The sequence below is a fragment of the Rhodnius prolixus genome, unplaced genomic scaffold (genome assembly GCF_049639745.1).
Source record: "Rhodnius prolixus isolate KJV_2025 unplaced genomic scaffold, Rpr scaffold_1, whole genome shotgun sequence".
In the NCBI taxonomy this organism is placed as follows: domain Eukaryota; kingdom Metazoa; phylum Arthropoda; class Insecta; order Hemiptera; family Reduviidae; genus Rhodnius; species Rhodnius prolixus.
The window spans coordinates 3,562,729-3,579,275 of record NW_027411581.1 but is presented as its reverse complement, the minus strand read 5'-3'; the positions used below and the strand labels follow the sequence as shown (position 1 = coordinate 3,579,275).

General features: G+C 35.3%; 1 protein-coding gene across 3 annotated transcripts; it reads right to left on the bottom strand.

The window, feature by feature from the left end:
* Window positions 1-1,616: 1,616 nt before the first annotated feature.
* LOC141452619 (uncharacterized) lies at window positions 1,617-14,835 on the bottom strand. Of its 3 annotated transcripts, none has more exons than XM_074124947.1 (27): window positions 14,792-14,835; window positions 13,156-13,202; window positions 12,482-12,654; window positions 11,771-11,931; window positions 11,535-11,694; window positions 10,830-11,100; window positions 10,531-10,760; window positions 10,328-10,454; window positions 9,954-10,084; window positions 8,851-8,976; window positions 8,607-8,774; window positions 8,335-8,500; window positions 7,748-7,863; window positions 7,557-7,661; window positions 7,265-7,475; window positions 6,651-6,831; window positions 6,181-6,364; window positions 5,784-5,979; window positions 5,473-5,666; window positions 4,778-4,936; window positions 4,155-4,283; window positions 3,941-4,071; window positions 3,211-3,304; window positions 2,608-2,769; window positions 2,437-2,533; window positions 1,986-2,096; window positions 1,617-1,881 (listed from the first exon to the last, which is right to left on the bottom strand). In XM_074124947.1, exons 1-27 carry the CDS (start codon window positions 14,818-14,820, stop codon window positions 1,811-1,813), a joined length of 3,930 nt encoding a protein of 1,309 aa, XP_073981048.1. In that variant the 5' UTR covers window positions 14,821-14,835; the 3' UTR covers window positions 1,617-1,810. The 3 variants fall into 3 exon arrangements, with proteins under 3 accessions (XP_073981048.1, XP_073981056.1, XP_073981062.1); XM_074124955.1 differs by having other exon boundaries at window positions 10,328-10,430; XM_074124961.1 differs by lacking the exon at window positions 4,778-4,936.
* Between the last annotated feature and the right edge of the window lie 1,712 nt (window positions 14,836-16,547).

Genomic DNA, 16,547 nt, shown 5'->3' with positions numbered 1-16,547 from the left:
CTCCCTATTGGGATAGGACATTGTTCAGTAAACAACCTCGAGGATTGGACACTCTACAGCCCCATTGTGGATGCTTAGCATTATAGTCACCACCTAATAAGAAGCGGGATCCGAGGGAGAAGAAATCATTTGAAGATATTGTATGATTAGGAGGGCAGTAAACTGATGCTAATGTCAAATGGAAAGAGTTTATTGGGAGAGAAATGACTGTTGATTAAAGAGAATTAGAGGATTAGTTGGAATCAGATTGTGTTGAAGGCAGTTTTCTATTAGAATTGCAGTGCCCCTACGAGCAGTATCATCAGGTGATCAGTTCTGTGGATAGTGTAGTCGGTTATGTTGAAATAAGATATGCTAGTCTCTGTGAAGAGTCTACTGCATTTCGAAGCATTAGTTTATCAAATAAAACCCTTATAATTGGTTTTAAAATGCCGTTATGTTTAACCTTTCGCCAGATTTGTTGAGAATGACAATGAAGTAAGTCATATTTTTGCATTTTCTAAAATAATTTAAAATCCCATTGCATTCTAATATGCAACAAAAAATTTGATTCTATGTAATAATAATAAAACCAAAAATAAATAAGCTATTTTTATTAACTGCATTTTTTTTACAGAGCAAAATACAAAACTCATTTTATCACACAACTGCTCAAAATGGACTTATGCCACTTTCATTCTCAACGGGTCATATTACTTTACACCTCGGGTCAAATTAGAAATGTTTTTCACCGAAAAGTTTATGTTTTAAGTTTCCAGAAAACGATAGAAAAAAGAAAAGTTAGATCTGGTAAATCCGAAAATTCAGATTGTTTTACACTTAGGAAAGGACAAGTTAGAAATAGTTCCAGGTGTAATTTATCTCTAGTAAAACTGGATTATGCATAATGAATGAATTTAGTCGAAAAAAAAGAAATACGAGTAAGTAATGTAATGTTCAAATAAATAAATAGTTGCTTTTTTTTCAGGATGACTTTACTTCCAACTACCAAATTAGGTGTCGTGGACAGGTGACTAGCAAACATAATTTATTGTAAATTTCTTTTATTAACCATTAAATAAAATCCAAGGCCTAAGACCGGGAATAGAAACCGGTACCACAATATATATTAGCTTTGCGGGTCTCGCCTCTAACCGCTCGGCTATCGTGGCGACTAGCAAATATACTTTAATATAAATTTCTCATAATAAACATTAAATATAGCCCAAGGCCTAGACCTGAAATCAAACCCAGAACTGCAATACAACTTAACCGTCTCGAACCGCTCTGTTACGGTGGCCAGGAAAACTGAAAAATCGCTTCCAATAAAGTGGCACTTAAATTTAAAGTGACTCAGAAGACTTAAATTTTAAGTGCTCTCGCTACTTACCCTTACTTAGTGAAGAAAGAGAAGGTTACAGAGCGAGAGAGAGAGAGAAAATAAAACAAATTGAGAGAATTTTTTAATTTTAGCGCAGTTTGACTGGAGTCCAAATTCCATGAATTTGAAATGAATGCTTTTTTGCATACATAAAAAAAAATATTAAAATAAATACTCTATTTTGCATTATCTATGAAACCGTGGCACGTTGTTAACACTGATTAGGTAAGGCAACAAAAAATAAATAAATAACCAGTTTTGTAGATAATATTATCTTTATTGGTACTTAATATTTATAGCTATTTCTTATTTTATTTTTTTACCACCTAAATTTTGTAGTCAACATTATTGACAAAGAGTTTTACTGTACAAATATAGAATATTATCTATCATCTCACTAAAGGTGATGTTATTTAATAAATATTTCCCAAAATCCTCATTATGTAAAAATTACTGGATGGAAAAATCCTTAGGATCTGTTGCAACGGCCAGCAACACTTTCTCAAAAGTGCACGGTTGTCCTGTGAATGCAGCAAAAAACCAAAATTCAATAATAAAAAAACATATTTCAAAGAAGACAATTTAATTAAACATAAATTCGTATAATAATGATAAATTATCTTACTGCATTCAAACCATTCTGCAGGTAATCCTGCATCTTTTCTAGCAGAACTTATGGCCATTTTCAGTGCATGCTGCAAAGAGACTGACAGACATAAGGCCGGCTCACCAGTCCCTGCAACATTTCAATAGATCTGATATTGAATATCTTGATTAGGTTCGCAGTAATGGATAATGATTTTGTTTTTATCTGCTATGGCCGCATGTTAGTTACAATCCTGACCGGTATCGCAATTTCATCCATCATCAGGGATAGATGAATCAGTTTGGCGTACAGAGAGAGCGAGAGAGAAAGAGAAAGCTCAATTTCACTTATGTTTATGTCTGATATGTCTCAGCAAGTCTAGCACAAACTCCAAATTTCTTTTTTTTTCTCTTCAAAGATAGAAAGTATTATCAAACTATACATTTATGGTGGATTTATACATTCAAGAAAACAGGTAATATTTAGTAACCTTTGGAGCGTAGAACAAATTTAGGATTTGGAGCATTTCTTCTCATGGTAATCCTGAAATCTATGGGAATATCTTGAGCTCCAGGTGGCCAGTAAGTCTGCAAACAGTAACACTCCTGTTTAGTATACTTGCCATAGGATTACTTTCTTAGATTAATCAAGAAGTTCTTACCCAAGTTCGGTCAGTCAACAGCCGGCCGTCTTCTTTGTCGTAGATTAGTTCTTCAGAGTGGAAATATCCTAGACCCATAACAAATGCACCTTCTATCTGACCAATGTCAATAATTGGGCTCATACTTTCTCCAACGTCTTCCAGGATATCTGCTCTCAGGATCTGAAAAATACATAAGTAGAACTATTTTTTTACCTTTACCGAATAATGGGCTAAGTTGGGTTAAAAAAGCTAAAAATTAGTTCGCGTTAAATTATGAATCAATCAGGGAAAGTGCTCGGGATTGCCAACAGGAACTCCCAGGTTTGAGTGCAGCTGATTGATCTAGACAAGTGTCTCTTCTTACAGCATGTGTTCGTTGATTGATTTTTATTTACCTTGAGACCGGCAGGCACTGCAAAAAGACTTCGGTCCTCAACAACTGCCAATATCTATACAATAATTAATCTGAGAAATAATAATAATAATGTTTCTGGAGGACTTTCAAATGCCATTGACTGCTTCGCAAAATGAAAACTATTATTCAGACTGCGACAAGCCCAATAGATCTTAAGATACCTAATTAATACCAAAGCAATAGTATAACATATGCTCACTACTAACCTGGTATTGTCCGGTAAGTAGATCCACTTCTGTTTCTAAAACTACGAAACCATATATTGGATACGGTTGAAGGCTTGGGTCTGCAGTGGTATACCTGTTACGTATACATTATAATGTAATAAGTATACAATTTAAGAAATATATGTTCCTTTCGTTACGATAAAGTTATTTGACTTCACTAAAAAAAAAAAAAAATTGGTTCAACATAAAAGGGCAACAATGTAACGATGCGAAACCCTTTCTAATAAGTTGTCTTCCATTAATTTTCTAGAAATCATTCCAAGGATTTTCTATTTCTGTCGAGTTATTTATTTTTTAATTCGAAATTGTTACTAATTTAATTCTCACTAATGTAGCACAGGTTTTTCTAATTTCATCATCAATGTTGCCTCCAATCTTTTCCTTAAACTTCCTGTAACGTCTTGACATCCTCCAACTCGGCACTGTAGGTTAGACATTTCGTACTTATAAATATATTAAACTGTAAAATGTTAACTTCTGCCCTTCTCAAGTACACTAACAATGATTTGTGAGAAAAAAAATAATAAATAAATATAGCTGAATGACCTTCGGCACGTAGAGGTGTAGGAAGTTTAAAGAAATTCGTTAGAACTATTTTCCGTATTTTAAAGTCTGCACGATCGTAAAACTTCCTCTAATGATGAGTATGAGAAAAGTACAACTGCACTAAGCAATTGATTTACACAGTACAGTAATGTTATTAACTTACATGAACTGTTCACTTAGACTGACGCCCTGTTTAAGTGCATTCTGCACCAGTTCCAGCCATGTTGGATTGCCCATCTTCTCCCTTAAAGGTTGCAGTCTGTTCATGATCTGCTCGCAGGCTCTTAGAGTGGCCTAATTATGAATGCAAGTAACCGTTACTGCAGTTGGTAATTAAATGGCTGAATCAACCTACAAAACTTTAGATAATTACTTACGTAAGAAATAATTTCAGATCCAGTACTTGCTGCAGTTCCATAACTATTCGGCGAAATAATACAGATAGTGGGATCTATTTTAACCATGTCCAGGTCAATCCCAAGTGTATGGGCGGCAACCTGGGCTACCTGAAATATGAAATAAAGTTCTCTATTAGATTTGATCTGTACTGACCTAATTCAATCAAGAAAAATATGGGGGCGATCACTCCCGGCAAATTAGTGGAAGTGAACTAACTAGGAGGAGAAACAGTTGGGAAGTAAAGCTCTGCTCTGTTTGTCTCCAGAGTGAGGGAGTTCTTCACAGGAGGCTGAGTTCGTCTCAGTTGCGTACCTCTGGCAAATACATAATCAAATTTTCTTCTAATTACATTTATGATTGAATCCTTCTTGATTGAACACGCGTGTTGGAATTGTGTAGAGAGAAGTTTGGGAAAGCGGTAACAGTCAGTGTGCTTTTTCGTCAATACCAGAAATAGGGTAATCCGGAGAGTTATGCTTTGGAAGTCACGAATATCTAAGGCTATTTCCTGGAGACTGTCCTTAGAGTCTACTTTTCTTTTTTGTAAGGGTAAGAGGTTGAAGGAGAAGAATATATGATATAGTTTACTGAAGTACCTTACCTTAGTATTCAATCCTTGCCCCATTTCCACACCTCCACTAGATATCGCCACAGTACCATCACCGGCATAAATTGAAACCAATGAATAGTAATTTGGGAACAACTTTATTGTAAACTTCATTGGTACCAGCGAGATACCTTTCTTTTTCCAACGATTATCCTGGAAAAAAAGGCGGTGTGAAACTTACAGAAGGAACATTGCGAAGCCTAACATCCATCTACTAGGTACCGTGGACGAAGCGGAGCAATTAAGCCGCTAATACAGTAATTCTTCCTAAAAAAGGCAAAGAGAATTCAAACTGTGTACACGGTAGGCCCTTAAACAGATGCCCTGACGGACAGTTAGGAGTTTAGAGCGGAAACCTATTCACTTCCGTTACCCAGAAGTGCCCTGGAAAAAGTTTTAGTGTCGAAACATACTCAATAGTATTTTTTGTAAACCTATTTCTGGTTGTCCTTTTTAAAAAAACTTTTGGCGCGCCCCCTATCGGTACCTTAGGGAAATATCAAATTTAAACAATCTGCCCTTTTCCATTTCGTGTTATACTGGGCAAAAAAAAATAGAAGATAAATCTGGTCAGTACACAAAATCGAAAATCTTTACGAATATGATGCCTTTTCAAAACAAAGTAAGTAACTTATATTAATAAATAATTAAAGTAAATTTAAAAACTTGTACGTTAATTTCCGGCTTACTTTATTAAATTGATCCACTAACGCTCGACGATTTACATAATCCGAAGAAGTTTTTATTGTCTGTAACATTTCATCAAAAACACTTCTATCGTCTGGATTACAATTTAGCCTGCGAACTTCAACTGGGTCTTTTTTCACAATGATTGCTATGTGTTCCATGATATATTCTGCAGTAGCTATACCTTCTAACATTCCTGTACAATTAAGTAGTGGAAAACTTTTACTCAATTTTCAGATTTCGACTATGCGAACGGAAAAAGTAAAACATTCTAAGTTAGCGTAAAGCATTCAAGGAATTAAGTAGTTTTTACCTGGTGCTCGCATCCACGTAGTACATGGTATATCTGTCTTGACTGCATAGATGTTCACCTTCCAAGAGGTAATATCATAAATCGATGGTATACCACCTAGTGTTGATTCTGTTGTATCATCATTCTCTGAATAACCACAATTTTCATATATGTCCAGCTTTAAATTCTGTACTAGTCCATCATCATTAACACCTACCTGATTAAATAGAAATGATACATCTTAATCAGTAGCATGATTATTTTGTGATGGAGGTCATATAACGTGGTACATACATTGCTTTCTTGCAGTATGTTAGTAGGTATGACAATTAAATTTATTAAAAACTGTGAAACACTTGCAAAGGTGAGACCAAGGATTTAGAATAATAAATAAATATTACTTTACAGTTAAACTCACATCATATTTGGCCAACAGTGGATAACGTTTACCAATAGCTCTCATATTTGTTGTCAGATCCAGGACCACCCTGACTGGCTGATTGAGGTTATAGGCTGCTACAGCGCCCGCCGCGGCCACCATTATATTACGAGACAGTTTACCACCAAATGCACCCCCAATTCTTTTCACTTTCACCTGTATCCTACAAAAAAAAGTGAATGTATATAATTTGTTGCCTAAAAATGCACAGATATTCTAAGTAATTCTAAGGTAATAAGCCAAAGATACTTAGCATTTACTTCATTTCTGTATGTTTACATTAATTTATTTGCGTGCATGTATTTCTAAAGTTTTTTCTCTCTCAGGAAGCAACTTGGAGGTTCTCACTCAGTTATTAATATAACTTCCTACCTCAATTTCACACCAGATTTTTTCATAAGCAATCACACTAGGACAAAGATATCGTATACTTATAAAAATTCACTAACTTATTCGCTGGCATGTTCAATGCCAAAGCTACGCCAAATTGTAAAGCAGAAAGCCATTGTGCTGAAGCATGTATAGTCATTCCTTCATCTGTTGGTATACAAAGACAATTTTGCACTTCCATAGTGTAATGATATTGCCCTTCCAAATGATATTCTCCTTTAATGTGATGCTTAACGTCTTCTAAGGGGCAATAATAATATCATATTATTAAATAATAATTGACCGCCATTCAATGAACACGTGCATCGCCTTTTCTTACTATTCTTAAAGTCATATCTCACAAATTTACTCTTAAAACTCCGAAATTTCATCCAGATGAAGTTTTTATCCGTATATATTACTCTGAGGTAAGCCTGAAGGGAATAGGTATAGGGGAGAGGTTATAGGTAGACCTATAACCTATAGATGGAAACCTATCCCATTCTCTCCCTAAGTTTACAACGAATTTTACGATAAAAATTTTTCGAGAAAAATGCAGCTAATGAATACACCACGTTAACAAGTCTGGAACCCATTTTTGAGAGAGCGAACTATCGATTGAATAAAGGGGCAATTCAAATTGACTAGTCAACTAGTCCTCTTATTTCAACAATCTTTACAAAAGACAACCTACGTTTAGTTTTGGTCGGCTCTATAACATGTTTTAATATAATCCTAGATTGATCTCCAGCATCCAGTACATCTTGAACAGTGATTAACGGTTTCTCAACCGAAGCATACTCTATCTTAACACATCTAGAGGCATTAATCGCTAATTCTTGGCTAATTGCGACTACAATGCCAACTGGTTGACCGGCGCATAAAGTTTTACCGCTGCAAAATATCTGAAATTAATTTCTCTATAATTATTTTAAATTTTATAATTAACTCAAATAAACTGATCTTTTTAATTACCACTAAAGTACCTCTTCAAATTCTAAATGATGATTATACGATGTGGGAGGTTCTATGAAGGTATTTTGCCCTGGTATATGGTCGGCGTTATAAAATGCTATAATTCCAGGCATTTTCTGATAACAATAGTAAAGATGTAAATATCATTAAAAATATATTTTTCAAATTTGTGTATTGTTTTTTAAATTTATTTCACACTAACCAGAGCAGTTGACGGATCAATTTTGGAAATCACACCGATCGCTTTGTCTGCCAATACCAAAGCTCCGTAAAGTTCATTGGGACATTTAGGTTTATCATCAAGATATTCTGCTTCACCTTTAAATTAAATACAAATAGATAAAGTCATTATAAAGAGTTGTTTTTCAAGCATTGGTAGATTAGATTTCTCTTTGGCTATCGGAATAGTTAATCATGAACAGCAAACTTTGGGAAGAAAATAGGAATTGAGAGGGTACTTCACAAAAATCTGGAGCAAAAACTCCGAAGACCTTCTCTTAATCCAACAGGAATATTTTATTTCAGGCAGTCCTCGATGGGTAGCGGGTTGCGGAACAAATTTCTTCCTAGACCGGGAAACAAAACAGTACTGCAGGTCGTAATTCAATAAATAACTTAGCTCTCTTCGAACTTGCTAATATTTACACTCTTGATCTAATGAACCTAACAGCTGATAAGTGAACACACAATTGATTCATTTCATAGAAGTGCCGATTTCGAGGGCAAAAAATCAGCTTGAATTCATTCATCAACTACGAAACCTAATCGTGCGAATAAATAACTATTTACCAGAACATTGTATCAAGGATTCCATTTTTGGCATTGGTTGTGTCAGTGGCCATTCTGCCTTGTTAGTCACATATTCTTGTTTACCAGATGACAGAGGTCGTTGCAGATTATTGCATCCAGTTCGGTACCGTTCATTTACTTGTTCCGGATTTACGCTTAGCACAAACTAAAAAAAAAAAAAAAATCTGTCAATTGAATAATACTTCAACGTTGAGAAAAATCTAACAATTTATGCTACAAGTATATTCAAGTATATGCCAATGTTAGATTACCCGATAGAAGAGCGATACAGCCAATGTTCTCCTATACTCTGGACTTGCTTTTAACGGACACTTTTCAGGATCGATTTCTTTAGACAATATCTTCAACGCATTTTTCAGTGTTTCTTGGTTGGTCAATGGCTTCCCAGTTAAATAAGATTCTGTATTGTAAGCATGAGTCTGGAAAATGATCAACAACGGAATCTTCGTCCAAAGATCTTCATCTTATTTACAGTCATTTACAAGCCATACTTACAAATGTTTTGCTAATATTTCCATAGACAATAACTGGTCTTTCTTCAACTAAGTAATTGTCATTATTTATTCTAAACAAAAATCCAGCGTTGACAAGAGCATGAACGTTTTGTTTCCTAGGCATTATCTGAAATGTTCACAGTATATTACTTTTCTTGATGAGAAAATACTCTAAATTCCAGGCATGATGATGTGGTTGTTGTCAGACTGATTTACCCAGATGTAGCCTGGGATTCCTAATATTAATTGTTTCTTTTTCTTTCTTTAATCAAGAAACGTTTAGGGACGTCCCTGAACCCGTGCTTTAAGTTTCCAAACATAAACGTTAAGACTCTGACATTGTTGCCAAGGTGATCTACAAAAACCGTCAAAGGTCTCACCTTTAATGAAAATGTGATAGTAGTTTGCAAAATTGTAACCTTAGAGCACACAATTTATGTTTTATGGACAATTTATTACTGAAGATAGGCTCAGGGAAGCCTAAAACATTTTTAACTTATACAAAAAGAAACAATGGAGACTGAGTAGGCTTTTGATTACCTGTCTATATTGTAATGCATGATTCAAGCTACAGTTACATTTTTTGCAGTATATTAAGATATTTAATTTAAATTTTTCCCGTCCTTCTCAGAGCGCATGCTCGTAACTTCGCGTGAAAAGTGCGTAGGAAAAAAGGAGCAGGTTAGTTTGAAAAATATAGTGAACAGTGAAGTGAATTATCGACTTTGAGTGTCGTTCCTCTTTTTTACCAAGTAGGAAAGAATATTTAAATAATTATATATTAAATATTAATGTTTTAAGAATATTATTAATGCCAAAATAAATCTCTTTTTTGCCAGAGAAACTCAATCTAGTCGTTTTTCCAAGAACACATTATATGTGTACGTATATATGTATACATATGTTTTCTTTCAACATTCTATTCTCTTCATTAATGTCACTAATTACTACTTTTTGTAACAATTTTTCAAGGCCAATTCGATGAAAAGGTCTCTCTTGGAAGAGAGCCCGAGACCTCGAGAATAGTAATAAGAGAGGGTCTTTTGTATTCACATCAGATTTTTTTGATTGTTAGTTTTATTAAATGGCTATTTAATTATTCACCTTGAACGTCTGCAGACGGTAATGTTTGCTGCTGAGTGCAGGTAACCTGATGGAAGAAATAACCTTGAAGTTCATGTCTGATTGCAGATATTCCAGTAAAGGCACAGTATTGTTGATGCCTGTTTTATTGTCTGCAAAATTATTCAGAAATTATTCAACTGTGACAGTAGACTTTTACACTTAAGTGTGGAATTTGTTCTCCTGACAGATCAAGAATCATTTCGGTCCAGTTTAAAGATATCTTTGATTGGTCCGTATTATCTTGTGAGTATCAGACACTTTCTTTAAGATGAAATAATTCAAGGTTCTTTAGTCATTTAAGGTCTACCATAACTTCCCAATTATAGCTAAATGTTGATAAAACTTCCACTTACGTATGGTTATCTGTGCACCCACTGTCAAGAAAATAAGAAAAATGTCCGAAGGAAAATCAAGATGTTGATGTTTGATAGATAGATTGCCCGCTAAAGTGCCCACCTGAAAATTGAAATAGACACCTTTCTGAAATAGTTTGCCAGTGACTGAAATTTGCGAACAAGAATAATAAAAATAAATATAGTCTGCAATATTGACTAACATTTCTGACCGGCACGTTGGCTACCATTTCAATATGGTCTGCCAGAACACCGGTATAGCCGTACAGTAGAGCATTCTGGGCGGACAATGTTCTGAACCGTTTGATACACTCTGCAAGTGTGATATTGGCACCCAACTCTAGATGCTCGTTGGTCACAGTGTATGATTTCAGTTCGGTCACATCGCTAATGTCTATATAAATCGTTGGAGGCTCAGTTAACCTGTAAACTCCTTCACCAACGTTAAAAATCAATCTAGTAAACCTCTCAAGCTGAAAATAAATACCGAGACAAAGGTTACCTTGAGCAGTGTTGCCATTGACCAGTATGTAACTACTTGAAGATATTAGATCGAATACTTCCATTATTTCTCGAATACTTGTCACTCGATACCAGCGTTTGTTTTCTTTCAAGTTTATTTGAAGTTTTTTCGGCGCTAAAGCCAATTCAACGAAATCCATCTCATGATTTGTATTATCTTCGGTCTGTTCAAGATTTCCGGTTTTTCTTTTACAATTAGAACATTTCCAAGAACAAGATTTTCCTGAGCGATGACAACTTTTCATCACATCCTGTAATAAGAAAGGTTATATTAGTTTTTCTGGATGGAAAATAGAAGTAGCAAAATCCACTCTATGACCACGTTAAGATTACTATTATTACAGGACGAGCTAAAGAACTGATAGAGAACTCCTTCAACTACTATCACGTAGGAGTATAATCCTGAGAAAAATGAGTTCGCCCCCTCCACTAAAGGCAGGGGAGATGCAGTTAGCATATCCAATAATCTGCCAACGTTACCTGCAAGATGACAATCCCACGCCTGTTAGGCACAATTAATTGGCTACTAATTATCCACTAAGCCACAGAGGTAGATTGCAACTCCTCTCGTATATAGGTAAGTCTTCAATGTTCTACGAGGGCAGCTGCAAGTTCGGCACCGAATGGCCAATTTACCAAAGACTAGATGGATAAAATTCCAAGTCCCAATAAACAAAAAGATTACCTCAATATCCTTGCATTTCTCTCTTAGATCTTTAGTTGCATCACTCGCTAGAGCTTTGAATGCATCCAGTATCGGTCTGTAGCCAGTGCATCTGCATATGTTCCCTCCAAAGGAGTCTTCCACTTCTCTCATGGTTATGTTTGGATTTTCTTGTAACAAACTGAAAAAAAAAAATCAAATATTCTGTTGGGCCGCCTTTGTGATTTAATACACTACTACCTTAATGAATTCCTCACCTGTACATGTTCATGATCATGGCAGGGCTACAGAATCCACACTGAGTGCCATAGAACTGTGCCAGAGTTGTCTGTAGCTTGTGGTAACCTTTCTTCTTACTGCCGATTCCTTCAATGGTGGTGATTGCCTTGCCGTGGCAGGAGAACACTGGCAGCAGACACTAAATCAGAGTGTTATCATGCAATACTTTCTCTACTTAGTTATCAAACATTTCCCACTAATTATAGAAAAAAAACTCTGTTTCTTCCATAGATCTCTTCCTTGTGCAACTTGTAAAAAGCAAATGAAAAAATTGCGAAATTGGATAAGGCAATTCTGGTACGAGAAATAAGTCCGCCATATGTAGGCATCAACTAATTCAAGGTTCAAACAATGGCGGAAGTTGCCCTTATTTTTTGATTTACTCCAATGAGAGACACTCGCACACTAACAGAGCAGTTGATATAAAAGCTGGATTGTAAAATACGAAGGAAATATAACCTATTGGTTTCCAGTTCGTCTAGATTTCTAGTTTTTCAGCCTCTGCACCTGTTTTTATGGCCAAGGCTAAAGTAAACATAAAGAGTAGCCTTCATTTGGAAAATGAAAGATAAAATACAAGGAAAAAACACCGAATTGGCTTTATTTCTCTAATATTCTTTCGCAGTAGGAATTTTGAAATCCAAACTACTTCAAGACAATCTTCAATAAATGTTAACCAAAATTCTTACGGAATTAACAGCCAAGTGCTGAGTCTGTTTGGTGACCGGATGTTCAGATTGTACACTGACGATACAAACACCGCAACCTCCTTCCTTGCACATGTACTTGGTCCCTTTCAAAAGAGCGAAGTCTCTGATGAAGGTGTTCAGCGATGTGTCCGCCGGTACACTATCCCCATTGACTGAAATATTTAGTAAAATGAAGTGAACGTTTTCTGTAACTAAGATGAAAATTCACCTTGAATTCATAGCAATGACTTCTTTGGTACCAACGGCTAGAACCCAAAAAACATGCCTAGGTGAACAAAAAAACTGTTATAGGCCTACGCGGATGTTGACAAATTTTGAAAATTAATGAAAAATAATTGAGATAAAAATAATTATAAATAATATTAACAATTCCACGTTCTTTAATTAAAATTTTCCAAAGTGAAAGTTGTGAAAATACCTCTTATCAAAGTTTATTTTAATTATATTTGCACTTATTTGCAAAATAATAAGCATTCACATTTTAATTTACTACATTACGAGCATTTAGGAAAGCTGGATTTTTAAGAAGGGATTCTAGGACGACATGCTGTCCTCAAAAGTTCTAGTTATGAACCAATATTAAAGCCAACACCCAGTAAAAACGTCTAGAAATGGAGCAAAAAAAGAAGGACGTGCGAAAGGATATCCCTTACCTAGATAAATGGTTCCATTAATAGTGAACCTGGCCGCATCACTATCCCTGTAAACAGAGAGAATACATTAATTGAATAATGTAGTCAGAAAGAGGGAAAATATAACTACATCAAATAAATAAATCTATAAAAATCCTATTTTATCAAATACCAAGTGATTTCTTAAAATTAAAAAATACGTGAAACTGTAGGTACTAAACTATTAAATACAATTATTTAGGCTTTATAGGTATGCTCAGATCTCTGATAAAATGCCAATGGAGGAGAAATATCCAATTTGAAAACATTTTGGCATGCAGTGTTTAAATTTTCTATTCGCCCTAATTTTCAATAACAAACACATAAATGAACTAACATAAAATTACTTACAATATATTCTTTCTTAAGAATGTAATATGTAAAACAATTAAAATATTTTTACTTACTATAAAATTATATTGTTTAATCAATTTTTTGTGCAATGAGATTTATGTTTAAAATTTCATTAAATTTTCCATTATTCTTTTTTAGCTTTATTCTAATTAATAAAGTAATGCCTATTTTTTCAGGCTTTACGTCCAACCACCAAATTAGGTGGTGTGGTCGGAGGCGATTAGCAAACATACTTTACTGTAAATTTCTCATATTAACCATTATAAAGGTATAGACTGGGAATATATAATCTTAGCTTTGTGGGTCTAGCCTCTAACCGCTCGGCTATAGTGGCGACTAGCAAACATACTTTACTGTAAATTTCTCATATTAACCATTAAGGGTATAGACTGGGAATATATAATCTTAGCTTTGTGGGTCTAGCCTCTAACCGCTCGGCTACCGTGGCGCGTTATTAAAAACCAAAAATCTGCTTTTTGTATGTTTACTTCTTTTCGCCATAGAAATTCTCATTTATAAAATAGAATTATATGGATGGTATTTCAATAAGAAATGCTAAATCAATAAGATATTTCATAAAGTAACTGGCAAGGAATTAGATAAAATGCCACGCTTACAATTTCTGTCAAATACCATCAAGAAGAAATCTTCAAAATCATAATGCTGTCGAACTTGAAATTTGGAATATAGGTTCTTTTTGGGTTTTCTATATTCGCTAAGTACTGGTTATTGAAAATTCTATTATGCACATCCGTGAACACCTGTTGTTTTTCAACAAACATACAAACGGCCTAATTACGGCACATTACATGGCCAGATGAAATGGCGTCCGGCTTCGGAATAAATGTCCATTCAAATATGTCATCAAAGCCATGCTCTTCATTGGTCTCAATTCTGATCATGCTCCAGCCAGATAGAAAGATCAGAAATATTGTTTATAGTCCTGAACACTCAATATGAGGAAGGAATTTATGAGGAAGTGTAGACCAAGCAATAGCCAAGGATCCGTGGGCTTGAGCACATCACAGCCTTGTGATTTGAACTTCAGAAACCCTCTTTCAAGGGACCATTCTACCACCAATCTGTAGAAAATTTTTAATTGTAGTAAAATGAAATGAAACGTTCATTCTAATGACTTCAATTATACGCAGATGACACAATAAAAATGAAGTCCGTAACGAAGCGAGGGTTATCAGGTGGTATATTTATAAAATGTATTAGTCTAAATTCTATAATAAATCAATAAAATCAAATAATTAAATACCCTTTTTGTAGACCTATTACAGGAGACATGATTTTTCTAGACTGAAGTAGTCAAAAAGAAAAAAATATGTAACTATTTATCACAATTTAGAACGACAGCGCCTCCTTAACAGTGGTGAGTTGGAGAAAACGTAAAAAAATTATTTCATATTTATAACTACATATCGGCGACATTAGCGCCCCTTGAGCCTTTAGAATATATTACTTTACACCTCAGGTCAAACTGGAGAAAATGTTTTTCACCGAAAAGTTTATGTTTTAAGTTTCCAGAAAACGAAAGAAAAAAGAAAAGTTAGATCTGGTAAATCCGAAAATTCAGATTGTTTTACACTTAGGAAAGGACAAATTAGAAATAGTTCCACGTGTAATTTATCTCTAGTAAAACTGGATTATGCATAATAAATGAATTTAGTCGAAAAAAAAGAAATACGAGTAAGTAAAGTAATGTTCAAATAAATAAATAGTTGCTTTTTTTTCAGGATGACTTTACTTCCAACTACCAAATTAGGCGCCGTGGACAGGTGACTAGCAAACATACTTTACTACAAAATTTCTCATATTAACCATTAAAGGTATAGACTGGGAATATAGCCTAGTACCGCAATATATCTTAGCTTTGCGGGTCTAGCCTCTAACCGCTCGGCTATTCGTGGCGACTAGCAAACATACTTTACTGTAAATTTCTCATATTAACCATTAAAGGTATAGACTGGGAATACAGCCTAGCACCGCAATATATCTTAGCTTTGCGGGTCTAGCCTCTAACCGCTCGGCTATTCGTGGCGACTAGCAAACATACTTTACTGTAAATTTCTCATATAAACCATTAAAGGTATAGACTGGGAATACAGCCTAGTACCGCAATACATCTTAGCTTTGCGGGTCTAGCCTCTAACCGCTCAGCTACCGTGGCGACTAGCAGACATACTTTACTGTAAATTTCTCGTATAAACCATTAAAGGTATAGACTAGGAATATAGCCTAGTACCGCAATACATCTTAGCTTTGCGGGTCTAGTCTCTAGCCGCTCCGGCTACCGTGGCGACTAGCAAACATACTTTACTATAAATTTCTCATATTAACCATTAAAGGTATAGACTGGGAATATAGCCTAATACCGCAATACATCTTAGCTTTGCGGGTCTAGCCTCTAACCGCTCGGCTATCGTGGCGCCTAGCAAACATACTTTACTGTAAATTTCTCATATTAACCATTAAAGGTATAGACTGGGAATATAGCCTAATACCGCAATACATCTTAGCTTTGCGGGTCTAGCCTCTAACCGCTCGGCTATCGTGGCGAGTAGCAAACATACTTTACTACATAATTTCTCATATTAACCAGTTAAGTGTAGAATTTAGTTTTACCTCCCCTCCCCCCCACTTAGTGTGCAGAATTAAAATCAGACAATGACGACGTATACACGTCGAACGCAGGCAGGGCAAAACAACCAAAAGTTTACAACGTCGTAATAAGTCACTGCTAGCGACTTTTTCTGCAATCTCTCTGGGGGCTTGAGATTACAGAGTATTCCTGTGCATTTTGCAAAATCTTGCACCGCTTCTTCACGTATGCTTTGCTCTAGTTAAGTAGGGACGTAAGAGCTTTTTGAATTCTGTGCAAAATGAAATCATGCTCGTACTGAGGTCTGAACCTCCTATCTAAGGTAAAAAAACGGGCATTGCACAAGGGTTGAGAGCTTCTATTTGTGTCCGTAATTCCCCAATCTCTAATGCGGAGACCAAACATGTACCAA

Excerpts from the sequence above, each read along its gene's own strand:
- LOC141452619 (XM_074124947.1), bottom strand. The coding sequence starts at position 14,820 with ATGTCTCCTGTAATAGGTCTACAAAAAGG. Across the intron at positions 11,932-12,481 it reads AGCACTTGGCTGTTAATTCC|TGTCTGCTGCCAGTGTTCTC; the intron begins GTAAGAATTTTG and ends ACTCTGATTTAG. Across the intron at positions 8,501-8,606 it reads CTGTATCGCTCTTCTATCGG|TTTGTGCTAAGCGTAAATCC; the intron begins GTAATCTAACAT and ends TTTTTTTTTTAG.